Consider the following 15,220-nt stretch of genomic DNA (forward strand, 5'->3'; position numbering starts at 1 on the left):
GCATAAAGCATCTAGTTAGATGGAAGGGATACACAGAGTCTAACCATTTCTAAAAAGAAATGGTTGATTTCCAACCATTTTAAGAGGCAGTATATGATGAAGAATCAATACTGAATGAAGAAGTCTAAACTGTACTGAAGGCACTGGTGAAAAACAAGGCTCCAAGAATTGATGGAATACAAATAGAAATGTTTCAACAAACTGATGCAACCCTGGAGGTGCTCAGTCATCTATGCAAAGAAACGTAGAAACCTAGCCAACCGATTGGAAGAGATTCATATTTGTGCCTCGTCCAAAAATAGGTGACCCAACAGAATTTGGAAATCATCGAAAAACATCATTAATATCACATGCAAATAAAAATTTTCTGAAGATATATAAAAAGCGATTGCAACAGTACATTGATGGAGAATTGTCAGAAATTCAGGGCAGATTCAGAAAAGGACATGAAAGTAGGGTTATCATTGATGATTTTAGAAGGATCTTGGTTGAAACAGAGAATACCAGAAAGATGTTTACTTGCGTTTAATTGTCTATGCAAAGACTTTTGACTCTGTAGGTTTTGATAAGCTATTGATAACATTGTGAAGAATGGAAATTCCAGAACACTTAATTGCACTCATCAGAGGAACCTACCTGTACATAGACCCAAAGGCAGTTGTTAAAACAGAACAAGGAGATACTGAATGGTTTAAAATAAGGAAATGTGTGGGCTAGGTTTGTATCCTTTGACAAGTATACTTATTCAATCAGTATGCTGAGGTAATAATCTGAGAAACTGGATTATTTGAAGAAGAATGTAGCATTAGCATTGTAGGAAGATTCAAACTGTGATATGCAGATGATACAACCTTGCTTGCTGAAAGTGAAAAGATCTTAAAATGCTTACTCATGAAGATTAAAGACCACAGTCTTCAGTATGGATTGCACCTCAATAAAAAGAAAAAAAAATCCTCATCACTGGACTAATACAGAACATCATGATAAATGAAGAAAAGATTAAAGTTGTTAAAGATTTCATTTTCCTTGGATTCACTATCAACACTCATCGAAGCAGCAGTCAAGAAATCAAATGAAGTATTGCATTGGGCAAATCTGCAGAAGACCTCTTTAAAGTGTTAAATAGCAAACATGTAAGTGTGAGCACGAAAATGCACCTGACCCAAACCATGGTATTTTCAATCACCTCATATGCAATGTGAAAGTTGGACAGTGAATAAGACAGACAATAAAAGAATCAATTCATTTGAATTATGGTGTTAAAACAAGACTGAAAATACCATGGACTGCCAGAAGAAGAAGAAAAAAATCTGTGTTGAAAGACGTACAGTCAAAATGCCTCTTAGAAACCAGGATGGTGAGACTTGGTCATTCCTACTTTGGACACGTTATCAGGATGGACAAATTCCTGGAGAAGTACATCATACTTTGTTGAGTGGAGGGTCAGCAGGAACCACGAAAACTTCCAAGGAGATGGATTGCGTAGTGGTGGTATTCATGGATTCAACTGTAACAATTGTCAGGCTGGCTTTGGACCAGGCAGTGGTTTATTCTGTTGTGCATCGTGTCGCTGTGAGCAGGAACTAACAATAGCTAACAATATCTAACTATAACTAGCAATATCTAACAATTCATCGCCAAACCCAAGGTTACATAGATTTTCTCCTGTACTGTCTTTGAAAAGTTGTATAGCTTTGCATCTTATATTTAGGCTTATGATTATAAGATAACTGTGTGGTTAACATTTTTCAGAATCTGGAATTTCCCAGAATGATTATACCCTTCAACATCCCCATAAGCACTGTGTAGGAGTTCAGGTTACTCCACATCCTCACCAGCATTTGTTCTGTTGTTTTCAGGTGTCATTAAGGTGGTTCCAACTCATAGCAATGCCATGAACATCAGAATAAAATCCTATCTTGAGCTGCATCGTCCTGACAATTGTTATTTTTGAAATTATGGTTACAGCCATGGTATCAATCCTTCTCGTTGAGGGTCTTCCTCTTTTTCACTCACCCTCTACTTCACCAGGCAGGGACTGGTTCCTCCTGATACCATCTCCAAAATATGTGAGAGAAAGTCTTATTATCCTCACCTCTAAGGAGCATCTGACTGTACTTTGGCCAAGACAGATTTGTTTATTCTTGCATTCCTTGGTATATTCAATATTCCTCAACAACATCATAATTTAAACGCATCAGTTCTACTCTGGTGTACCTTATTTATTGTCCAGTGTTCACGTGTAAATGAGGAGATTGAAAATACCATGGATTGGGTCAGATGCAACTTTGACCTCAAGGTGAAATCTTTACTTTTTGACACTTTAAAGAGGTCTTTTGCCTAATGCAATATGCCACTTGATTTCTTGACTGCTGCTTACAGAGGTGTTGATTTGATGGTAAAATGAAATCCTTGATAATTCCAATTTTTTTCTTTGTTTATCATGATGTTGCTTATGGATCCAGTTGTGAGGGTTACTGCTTTCTTCATGTTGAGGTATATTTCATATTGAAGGTTGTAGTCTTTGATCTTCATCAGGAAATGTTTCAAGTCCTCATCACTTTCAGCCAGTTTTGTTATCTGTGTATCACAGCTTGTTAATGAGTCTTCCTTTAATCCTGACTCCCCATTCTTCTTCATCTAGTCCAGCTTCCTAGATTATTTGGTCAGCCTGCTGTCTGAATATCTATTGTGAAAGGATACAACCATTATTAACACCTTTCTTGGTTTGAAACCACTCAATATATTCTTATTCTGTTGGAGCAGTTGCCTCTTGACTGATGTACAGGTTGCACATGAGCACAATTAAGTGTTCTAACTGCTCATTTTTTGCAATGTTATCCATAATTTGTTATGATTGACACAATAGAATGCCTTTACACGTGGATGAAACACAGGTAAACATCTTTCTTGTGTTCTCTGCAGTACTGATATTCCTTGTCCCATGTCCTCTTTTGGATCTGAGTTGAATTTCAGGCAGCTGCCTGTCAATGTACTGCTGCAGCCATTTTTGAATTGTCTTCAGCAAAATTTTGCTTGCATGTGGTATTAATGATATTGTTAAATTATTTTCACCATCCATTGGGTTGCCTTTATTTGGAATGGGTACAATATGAATGTCTCCTAAATAGTTGGTATCTGTCTTCCAAATTTCTTGGCATAGACTAGTGAGCACCTTCAGGGCTGCTTCAGTTTGTTGAAATATTTCAATTAGTATTCCATTAATGCCTGGAGGCTTGTTTTTCACCAGTGCAATACAGCTTGCATTTCTCCCTCCAATACCTTCAGTTCTTGATTATATGCTGCCTTCTGAAATGGTTGAATGTCTACTAATTCTTTTTGGCACAATGACTCTGTGTATTCCTTCTATCTTCTTTTGATGCTGCCTGTGTTGTAAAATATTTTGCACATAGAAACCTTTAAGATTTTGCACATAGAAACTTGAGGCTTGAATTTTTTCTTCATATTTAGTATAGTCAGTCTTTTGGTTTACTCCTAACTATTCAGTTGTGTTAAGTGCCATTGAGTCGGTTCCAACCCATAGCAACCCTGTATAGGGTTTCCCAGGAGCAACAGGTGAGTTTGAACCGCCAACCTTGTGGTTTAAACTGACCTTGTAGTCAAGTACTTATCCCATAGTTCCATACCAGGACTCCTTACTCGTACTAGTGGGTGAGAAATGATATGTTTTTGTGAGTTTAATTTGCATTTCCTTGGTGATTAGTAGTCGGTCCTTTCTTATGTGATTATTGGCCATTTATACAATTGTGAAACTGGCACAAAACCAGGCAGTTTTAGTTAGTTGCTATGAGTTGCTATGGGGTTGCTATGGGTCGCTATGGGTTGCTATGGGTCGCTATGGGTCGCTATGGGGTTGCTATGGGGTTGCTATGGGGTTGCTATGGGTTGCTATGGGTCGCTATGAGTTGCTATGGATTGCTATGAGTTGGAATTGACTTGATGGCACCCAACAACAGCATCTCTATTTTTTAGTGAAGCACTTGTACACATCTTTTGCTTATTTTTTAATCTTTTACTTGTTGAGTTCTAATTCTTTGTGCATTCTGGATACAAAGCTCTTTACAGGTATATGCATTTTGAATATTTTTTCCTAGTCTGTGGTTTGTCAAGTTTCTCAATGGTATCTTTTGATGAATTTATAGGATTGTAAAAGACCAGCTTCTCTTTTAACTTATGTTTCTAATAGTAGATTCCTTTTGACCTACCTGAGGAAAAAGTTCCAAGTATACAGACAAAAGTAACAAGGCGAAGGCTCATACATTTGCTACAGCATTGCTCATTATAGTTCAAAGTCTCTTTGTGCCTCATGGAAAATCAATAAAATAGTCATAGTGTTGATTGTTTTTCTTGGTTCCAAGAGGCTGTGATCATATGCTTCTATTTTGTGCATACCTGGGTCTTTGCCAAGAGCTAGTCTGGCTAAATAGTTTGTGCTCTGGTTATTGTTTTTAAAGTTTTTGAATTTCACGTGATAAAACTTCTTTTGAAAGGGTTGCTTTGTGTGTTGGAGAATAAGAGTCTCTTATTCTTATAGTTGAAGAGGTTGTCTTTTAAAAATTATCCTGTCATAAACATCACAAAACTTTCACAAAGAATGGGGACTGATTGTGGGGATTAAGTTCTAGGGATTTCAGATGCCTGGGAAACAGGAACTTTGCAAATTACAGCAAAATGCACTTGTTGGCATCTCATCTTCACTTTGTATCACTGCTAGAGTGTGGCTCCAGCCTCGCTTGGGTACTCAGTGAGGAAGCCTTTTGTGATCAGTCCCTTCCCCCATTTTCAAAATCGGTCATGTCATGCCATTATCTCTCGTCTCATATCCCAACCCGAACTCCTTTCTTGTTAGTAAAAAGAAAATGTTGTTATCAGTTGATTATTGGATGAAATACAGCCGGAATGCTCCGGAGAAATAAGATAGCCAGACTCCATTTCTTGTACTATGGACATATTATAAGGAAGGACCAATCCATAGAGAAGAATATCATGCTTGGAAAAGTGGAGGGTCAGCAAAAAAGAGGAAGACCCCCAACGAGATGAACTGATACAGTGGCATAACAAAAGTATCCTCAAATGTAACAGCAATTGTGAGGATGATGTAAGATTGGACAGTGTTTCATTCTGTTATGCATAGGTTCACTATAAATTGGAATCAAGTTGATGGTGCCTAACAGCAAGAAAAACTAAATGTCAGGCATTTAGCAAAAAATCCTGTCCCTGTTCACAAGGCTGAAGAGGTAAGGGTGAACTAACATGGGTTTTCTCATTCTGATCCTCAGAATTAGACTCCTGTGAAGTTGTCAAGGACTTCATTCTTCTTGGCTCAACCATCAACACTCACAGAAGCAGGGGCGAAGAAATCAAACGACGTATTGCATTAGGCAAATCTGCTGCACAAGAACTTTTTAAAGTGTGGAAGAGCAAAAATGTGAGCTTGAGGACTAAGGTGCACCTAACCCAAGCCATGGTATTTTCAATAACCTCATATGCATGCGAAAGCTGGACACTGAATAAAGAAGACCATAGAAGAATTGATGCATTAGAGTTATGGTGTTGGAGGAGAATATTGAAAGGGCCATGGGCTGCTGAAAGAACAAACAGGTCTGTGTTGGAAGAAGTGCATCCAGAGTGCTCCTTGGAAGCCAGGATGGCCAAACTTTGTCTCTCATACTTTGGACATGTTGTCAGGAGGGACCAGTTGCTGGAGAAGGATATGTTTGGTAAGGTGGAGCATCAGAGAAACAGAGGAAGACCCCCAGCAAGATGGATTGCCAAAGTGGCAGCATCAATGGGCCCAAGAGTGGCACCAATTGTGAGGTTGGCCCAGGACCGGACAGTGTTTCATTCTGTTGTACATGGGGTTGCTATGAGACGGCACCAACTCAATGGCACTTAACAACAACAACAACAGCCTAGTCACAAGGATACTGGCCTCTCACTGTGGGACTCTACCACAAGGGTACTCAAGGTAGGAGAAACAGACCACAATGTGTACTTCCTTCAGACAGCTCATTCCCACAGAAGAAACTGAAGGGCAATTCCTCTTGCAAACCCACCAATAGGCTACATTAACTGTGTTGGACACTTCCTGTACACCTCTTCTGATTCTCTTACCTTCTCTGCATCTTAATCTAGCTCATGCTCTGGGCAGTTGCAATGTGATGGTACCTCTCCTCACATCTTGTTTCCAGCCCCAGAGATTACTGACAATTTGGTGTGGGATGTGTACTTTGGAGACTTGTACAGGGTCTCCTAACTTAACACCCAAAGGGACATCCTTGACCAATGGGAATGAAAACCAGCAGAGAAGTGCTTCCCCCATGTTTCCTGTGGTTGAACTGTTTTGAGATATGCTTTATAACGTTCCTCTGAAAGTCTGTGGGATCCAATACCAGCAACCAACTTGATGCCAATCTTTGTATTAGCTGTCCCCTTCTATCTGTTCCACTCTCATCTATTTCATATTTCTGTTCCCTAGGATCGCTTCCAAATAAATGACTTGTCCATAAGGAAGACTTTATCTACAACTCGGAATGAGGGAATTCTGGTTAAGACACTTGGGGAGGATGCAGGAGAGCAAGAGTATGATGCTAAGGATGTCCTTCCAATGGAAGGAAAAAAAATCAGGAACCAAGTATAATTATTTCCCCTTTAATAGGGAAAACAAAGGACACAATCTAGCCAAACACGTAAAGAGTTCTTTAATCAGCTGAATTCTCAGTTAGCAAAAATCTAAGATATTCAGTTCTTTTTTTTTTTTTTTATTGAGTCTCTAAGAAGATTGAAACAAGATAAAGAAGGGCAGGTCAGTCCTGTTGGTAGGAAGAGGCTCCTAGGCCCCCAGCTGGAGTTGGCTTACTTTGGGAAACTTATTTGTACTGAGCAGAGGAAGGTTGGAAATATTTAGAATCTGCTTCAGCTCAATATAGCTGGTTGTAGTAAACTATTTTTAGGAGAGTTTTGTGAGCACAACCATCATTTTTAACTTAACGTTTCCATTCCAATGTTTTGTAGGCTGATTTTACTTTGAGTAAGGAAAGATGGTAGCATAATGGTTACAAATCAGGCTGTGAACCTAAAGGTCAGCAGTTTGAAACTATCAGCTGCTCCTCAGGAGAAAGATGAGGCATTCTGCTCCCATAAAGATTTACAGCCTTGGAAACCCTGTACAGGGTCGCTATGAGTCGGAACCTACTCCACGGCACACAGCCACCATGGCACACAGCCACCACGGCACACAGCCACCACGTCACCAGGGGAAGATGTAAGACACCCTGAGAATGAGGAGAAAATCACATACCATGAAGCACTTTCTCACATCAAGAGAGCTGTACAGTTGCTACTACTGTCCCAGGTGGGACAATGGTATCACCTGTAACGCAGGACTGTCTCTTGTGTGTACTAGACTGGCCTGTCGACAGCTGGCCACTCCCCATGCTATTTGCCTTGAGTTCTCACCCCTCCTCCTAGTCTACATTCTTTCTTTCACACTCCTGAGTCACACCACAGTCTCTGAACTCACTTTGGATAGGTGTGACTTGTTGCTCCTACCAAGCTTTTAAACTGAAACCACAGAATCACTGCTGCTTGGACTCCCTCCTGTGTTCTTTTTCTGGGACAGGATTTACCTGCTGGCAGATTGCTATAGCTCCACATAAAAACACAAGGTCCATGTGGGAGAGCCCAGGAGACTTTGGGATGAATCTGCCTGGGGGCAGGAAGTGTCTGTCACAGCTGGAATCTTTCCTGTTGAGTGGCTTTGTGCCATCCACACTGGCATAGGCAGTCCTTGGAATGTTGGCTAGGGCACTGCCAACTTGATGTGTTGCTGCCCTCTTCTGATGCTTGCTTTCTTGAAGGCAGGCTTGGCTTGCAAGTCTTCCCACACCAGCTTGGCAGGTGGATGTTAAGAGCTAGATACTTCTACAGAAAGTACTGACTGTCCTCAGCATCTGGAGTTTAAGGCACTTCCAGTGGCCATTCCAGGGACAACCTGTCCTCCTCAGCAGGTAGCAAACTGAGTCACTAAAGACATAGTGGAAAGGGAGGAGCAAAAAGCAAAGGCTTTATATTTCCTCTTGAGGGACACAGTGTCAATCTTTCCTGCCCAACTGTCCACTTCACCACCAGGAAGCAAAAAGGTAAAGACAACTCTTTCTGTGCTGGATGTCAAAGGGGAGCAGATAGGAGCCGTAAAATCCTGTGTTGACTTGGGCATGTGTTAACCAAATGAGGGATTTGCTTATGATGTAATTGAGTGTGGCTTACTTGGATACTGTGATGTGTGCATAACACATCTGTAAGTCAGGGGTAGCAAGCATATTAAAGTTCTTGATGCTAAATTGACTCCAGATCGCTGATTTGTTTAGCACATCGGAACCCTATTGTTGCTGCCGTTGGCATCAGTGCCTGGAAGCACTTCTCTGAAACTCAGAAGGATTGAACTTCTTAATAACTTAATGCTTTGGGAAGAATGTCTTTATTTTCCTGGATTTCAGTTTCCTCTTGGTTTTGCAATGAATCTCTTACATAACATGTGTATTCTGTGGATGAGTGCTGCGTGTGTGCGGTAAGGTGTGTATTCTGAAATTCTCAGAAAATAAGCATATGTGAGCTTTTTAATGTGTGAAGGACAGAGAGTCGGAGTAAAAGGTTAGCCCTGATTTAGAGGAGGGAGGTAGGCACAAACCCTGGTAAAGTATGTCATTGGGAAAAAGCTAAGAGTCTACTCAGACGGTATTCCGGTTCATAAGGAGATGAATTTCCCCTAGAAGGACATATCCAGATCTCTGTCCACTTGCAGTTGTTTAATACCAATATTCCCTCCTTACATTTCCTCATTTCTGAAAATCTCCTTTCTTAGCCTACAAGGACTATAATTTTGGACATTTTTCTTCTCCCTTTCTTCCATGACAACTTCCAGATGACATATTTCTCCTTCTTGGAAGGTAATTTTCTCACCGTAAAACCAGCATAAAATGTATACTTGAGGGAAATTTCTGAGTTATTTCCACTTTGGGGGATCAAATAATGCTCTTGTACCATGGGTGGAGTCTTTTCTGGGGCCCATGGAACTTTTATAGTGGTCTATGTGCCTTGAGAGTTCTGTCTTCCATGAGGTCCCTCTTCCTGGAAACCAACTAGGCAATATTAATTAGTCAAACTAATTAGAACTTTTATTTCTCTACTATACAAGGGTAAATCAGAAAAGTATGGCTACTAGGTTTTCAATTCATACATTCACGGGTTTATTTCAAACAAAATGTGTTTAAACACATCTCTGTGATCAGTGGGTGGTTGAAGACAAGTTCTCATTAATATAATTGTTTTAGCCTCATTATTGTTGTTGTTAAGTGCCGTCTAGTTGATTCCAACCCACAGCGACCCTGTATAGGGTTTCCAAGGAGCAGCTGGTGAGCTTGAACCACTGCCTTTGCAGTTCAAACTACTTTGCAGTCTGACACATTAGCCTCATTATGGTGCCTTCAAAAAAAGGTTTAATCTAAACAGTGACTTATGGGGGCATCTGTTGGACCAGTTCAATTCAAGGCAGGGAGGTCAGTTCAGAAGGTTATGGTGACTGTTTGTTAGGATTCTCAGGAGGTCACCTTGATAGATTTTCTGGAAGGACACAAGGTAATCACAGGGGCTTATTATGCCTCCTTCCTGGAAGGCAAGAAGCCTACCACTGAGCAATTAGCATTCTCATGATAGTGCCTACCTGTGGGGGTATTGCCTTCATGGAGGGATACAAGGAATGAGGCCCCATGTAGGAGATCAAAATGTGCAAATAATTTTGCATAAATTTCCTTGATCAACTATCAACTTGTTTGTGCAAGAATGACGGACATGGAGCTTCCCTCTGTTAGGCTGTGAAGGTGAGGAGCCTAGTGGGAAAATAGCCGGACTGATGGAGATCATGAATCTCATGATTTTCTCTACACAAATTCCTAGATGAGGAATACTTGAGTGCATGGAAACCAAGAACCCAGAGAGCCAATCCCTTCTGCTTTGTTGTTCCGGAACAATTACATTTTTAGATGATGAGGTACCTGTGAAGTGTTGATTGAAAGGAACAGGAAATCTTTGGTTCATTAGAAACTAAAGCTCCTGTAATTTCTACTCTTTAGCCCTCACTCCTCAGAAGTTGATACGTGCATATGATTTCCCACAAAGCAATGTGCTTAAGCACTTATAGTCATGAAATAGAGTAACTGAACTTGAGATATGACATGGGCATTCCATGCTTATTTTCCCTTCTGTTCTCAGGCAGTGGTTGGCATACACGATGGGTTCCCTCAGCACAGCAAATGTTGAATTTTGCCTTGATGTCTTCAAAGAGTTGAACAGTAACAACGCAGGAGATAACATCTTCTTTTCTCCCCTGAGTCTGCTTTATGCCCTAAGTATGATCCTCCTTGGCGCCAGAAGAAACAGTGCAATGCAAATGGAGAAGGTGATTATGACCGAGATTGTCCCCATGCTCTGAAAAACCTTTCCTTGCCTCTTTAGACCAAGGGAGTGGCCAACCTGTGAAACATGCAACACATTTGAGCAAAGCATATTTTTAAAAAATGAATAATCACTTAATAATGCCATTATATCTTCATGGTACCACAAATAAATCTCTGTAGCTTACTTTTGAGTTCCTCCTCTCATGATTTAAATGTGATAGATAATACATGTGTGCCTCTAGTCTTGTCCTCTGCAGGTAAATTTAGAATAAAAACTTAATGACTTGTATTTATAGGATATTTTGAAAGCTATCAAGTTGTTTATTTTGTAAGTCTTCATTATTACATTGAAATGTTATAACAAGTCTGTGGTAGATAGGGATTGTTAACCTTACTACGGGTTGGGAAATGGGTTAACCCTTATTATGGGTTATGGATGGGAAAACTTATACTCAGAGAGGCAGATTTTCAGGTTACATAGACTGCTATTCTGTGATTTTTCCCTTCCATTTTATATACTTTTTATCCCTATAGAAAGTCAAGAAAATGTCACTACACAACTTATAGGATACTTACATATCTTACAATTTTTCTCCTTTATTTCTTGATTTCACATTTCAATGATTTTTTGCTATTTTCTTGCACTTGAAATAGATATTGTGCGGGGAAACCATATAATGTCTTATACAGCCCTATGGACACCATCTCAGCACAATATCTACTTTAAGTGCAAGGAAATAGCAAAAATCCATTGAAATATGGAATAAAGAAAGAAAGGAGCAAAGCTATTTATAAGTATCTTAAGAGAGTTGTTTAGTGTCATCCTCTTGACTTTCTACAGAAATAAAAGATGATATATAATGGAAAAAACCCTGAGAACAGTTGGAAGTGGGACTGAAGGCTTAGTGTATAAATGCCCAGTCCCTGGAGCCTGATGATGTCTTTGGGCAAGTCACTTAATCTTTCCTGACCTCAGTTTCCCTAATTATATAATGGGAGTAATAGTAGCTACGCATGAAGTCATTGGGCAGGCTAAATTATATTAGTTCAGGACTTGGGTGCATAACATTATGAAATGTTAGCTGTTACTGTTGGTCTTTATCTGAACTAGAAAAGGAACATTGCTTGTAATGCCAATTCATGCCTTTCTTTTTTCTAGGTGCTTCACTTTAGTCATGTGGTAGGATCATTAAAACCAGAGTTTAAGGACTCATCTAAGGTATGATTGAAACATAATTGAGTTGTCAAGTGGCCTTTAACATAAGAGCACTAAGAAATAATAGTCCAGGAATTGAGTGGAATCTCCTGGTTGGCTCTTGAGGGCTCTAGGAATTGAATGGAGTCTCCTTGTTGGCTCCTGAGGGCTCTAGGAATTGAATGAAATCTCCTGGTTGGCTCCTGAGGGTGCTAACAATCTTCCCTTCTGTCTCCCCTTTAGTCTTCTTGACAGTCACAGAGGTTAGCATAATAACAATAGGAAAAGTCCTCCAGACTTTATTACCTTATTGCCAGCCTTATGCTAACGTTTCTGTTCTTTTATGGACTCTTCCCCATGTCCAGCTGCCATCCTCACCTGTAGTGTTAGATGTTTCAGTAGAGTGAGGGCACTGAGACAGGACTCAGGCTTTGCCACACAATTAGACACCTGGAAAACAAGGTCTGATGTCCCCAACCCACATGATCTGAGGTGAGGCTCCCGACTTATTTCCAGTGGGATTCCTTTGGACATAAAAGTTATCTAGAACTCTCACATGAAAACAGTTACATGTTTGATTTAAAATAAATAAATAAATAAATAAATAAATAAATAAATAAATAAATAAATAAATAAATAAATGCATCTAGATTCACAGAACAGTACATCACAAAATTTAATTTATTATTTGAAGGTTAAGGCAAATGTTTGGAAATGATTGTTTTCGGGACTAGAGACCTATCTGTATCATGTGCATAATTTCTCAGTCATCTTTTGAATTCCTCAAAGCTGAATTTCTACTAGACTTGTTATCACTTAGGGAAAGATGGCTGTGTAAGGTCAGTTCAGTGCAATTCTGCACTTTCACTAAAACTGAAACTTTGAAAAGAGTGTGATCGAGAAGACAAATGATTCCATAAAGAAAATGGTGCAAGACAATTTAGATTATTGCCCTGAATACCCAACTAAGATGTTATTATTTATGTCAAATTTTGTGTTTGCATGTAACTGTTAGGGTCAACAACTGCACATGTCTTTCACAATAGTTTGTGATTCTTTACAAGGTTTACAACTAGAATCCACAGAATAATAAGACAGTTGTACTAGAGAACGACCAGAGGAAAAAATGCTTTGAAATGATTTTTCAAGTCCTTGCTTATTAGTATTTACTGACTTTATCTCAAGAAATTGTTTTTGCCTTACTAATAATTTTCCAGTGGCAAGAAACCAAGCAATTTAATGCACCATTCTTTGTTTGCTGATGCTTCAGTGCAGCCAAGTTGGAAGGATTCATTCTCAGTTAGGAGCCCTATTCTCTCAAATCAACCAAGCAGACTCCAACTCTACCCTCAGCATTGCCAACAGACTCTACGGGACAAAGGTGATGGGGTTCCATCAGGTAAGCCCATCTGGAATGGTGGCCAACCATTTTCTTGCACATCTCTGAAGTTCACACCATAGAATCATTGAGGGGTGGGAAGAGTCACGTAGCATTCATCTTTAAGGGAATAAATTTGAGCTGACTTAAGAATTTCAATGACATGGGTTTACCAACTCCCATTTGAAGTCATAAAATGTCACATAACATTTTTCTTCTGTAAAACTCCCTGAGTTGTTTAAGAACCAAGGTGAGAGAGTAAAAGACAAATTAAAGTAGCTACCAACTATTCCTATGAACCAGAGGTTGGCAGCCTGATTTGTAACCACTACGCTGCTGGATTTAGGCATATAAAAAAGTCCATATGGACAAATGGCAAACCAAGGAGTAGGCAGTCAATGTCAAACCTGCGATATTCCTAAGTCTCAGATCATCCTGCTTAGTTTGCGGTGGCATACTCGATCCTGCTGAGCTATACAGGTGTGTCCCCAAGGCCTGACCAATGGAATCCTGGACAATTCCATTTGGGTCCATGCAGGGTTAGTTGTTGTCTTGGCGGTGAGGCAATAGACAGGTCATGATTCTAGGAATATGGGCCATGGATGTTAACCGATGGTGGCTCGAGAATGAGACATGGCAGGAGTTGAGAGATGGGCATTTAGTTAAAAGAGAGGGCTAGGCTCTTCACATGGAAGCTGTATTTATGCACATTTTAGCTTGAATAATATGTAAGAGGTGAAAAAAATGGAGACTTTTTGAAGATGCTTTTGTTCACATTTTACATAAAGTTGAAGAAATGCCAATCATCGACATCAGAGTGTATGATTATTATTACAGCTTTTGTTTAGGACTGGCCATTTGTTGTTGTTAAGTGCCGTTGAGTTAGTTCCAACTTAGAGTGACCCTGTATAGCCTTTCCGAGGAGCAGCTGGTGAGCTTGAACCATCGACTTTTCGATTTAAACCGACCTTGTGGTCCAGCGCATTAACACACAGTGCCACTCCAAGATTCCAGGACATGCCATAGGGAGGTTGATAAAATGCCACTGGGGAAGTGTTAAATACTCCCAAGTCACCTTTCTGTACAACTGAGACTCTCTCACTAACTTTCTCTTAGACCTCAGACAGCAAATGGTGTCACCTCTCTGGTTTTCATTTTCCTGTCTAGAAGCAAGAGCAGTAACTCCTCCTGTCTGCTGTGAAAAGGGACAGAGTGAAATGGTCCAACCATTTTCTAAGAAGAATGTTCAGAAAAGTTTGGTTATTCTATAGTATCACTTGCTTTCTTAATTCTAAGAGAGTACAAAGCAAAACAACAAATTACAGTAAAGGTTTTGTTTTCCTTACACCATCTTTGTGTTAGGAGTTCTGGTGGGGCATTGGTTAAACACTTGGCTGTTAATCCAAAGTTGGCAGTTCGAGCCAACTAGTTACTCTGAGGTAGAAAGATGTGGCAGTCTACTTTGATAAAGATTACTTTGGAAACCTCATCAGGGCAGTTTGACCCTGGCCTATAGAGTTGCTATGAGCTGGAATTGACTCAGTGGGCTTGGTTTCTTTTTGTTCATCATTGTGTTTTTATTATCCTTTCTTTTACAGCAATATTTAAACTGTTCTGAGAAATTATATGGAGCCCAGCAGCAAACAGTTGATTTTAAACACTCTCCAGAAGTAACAAGAAAAACCATTAATGCTTGGGTTGAAAGTAAAACCAATGGTAAGGATAAGATACACACCTCAAAGGTGTCTCCAAACTTTATCTGTGATGTGTTTCGTTAACCCCTTGAGTAAATTATAACAAGGAAATTGGGTGAAGTCTGGACCTCACATAGGTAGATCAACAATTGAAGATATGGAGGAATATTTTTGTTGGAATAATATTGAGTCTTTAGAGTAATTTGATGGGCAGACATCTTTAGAATATGTACCTTTCTTTACAAAAGTCATTCCATTGCTATGAAATTCATCTCTACTTATTTGTTGTTGTTAAGTGTCATCGAGTCAATTCCAACCCATAGCGACCCTGTATAGGCTTTCCGAGGAGCAGTTGGTGAGCTTGAACCACCGACCTTGCAGCCAAATGGCTTTGCAGTCTGGTGCATTAACTCACAGTGACACACCAGGACTCTACTTATTTGTTGTTGTTGTTGTTAGGTGCCATCGAGTCGGCACC

The 15,220-nt window shown here is 39.8% G+C and overlaps 1 protein-coding gene across 1 annotated transcript in view; it reads left to right on the forward strand.

Moving 5' to 3' along the window:
* The first annotated feature begins 10,309 nt into the window (after positions 1–10,309).
* The window catches only part of SERPINB11 (serpin peptidase inhibitor, clade B (ovalbumin), member 11), a 17,378-nt gene continuing 12,467 nt past the window's right edge, over positions 10,310–15,220 (forward strand). Inside the window, exons 1-4 of the mRNA XM_006837540.1 lie at positions 10,310–10,477; positions 11,635–11,694; positions 12,941–13,069; positions 14,647–14,764. Coding sequence (XP_006837603.1) covers positions 10,310–10,477; positions 11,635–11,694; positions 12,941–13,069; positions 14,647–14,764 — 475 coding nt within the window. The remainder of the gene's footprint in view (positions 10,478–11,634; positions 11,695–12,940; positions 13,070–14,646; positions 14,765–15,220) is intronic.

The sequence above is a fragment of the Chrysochloris asiatica genome, unplaced genomic scaffold (genome assembly GCF_000296735.1).
Source record: "Chrysochloris asiatica unplaced genomic scaffold, ChrAsi1.0 scaffold00021, whole genome shotgun sequence".
Classification (NCBI taxonomy): Eukaryota; Metazoa; Chordata; class Mammalia; order Afrosoricida; family Chrysochloridae; genus Chrysochloris; species Chrysochloris asiatica.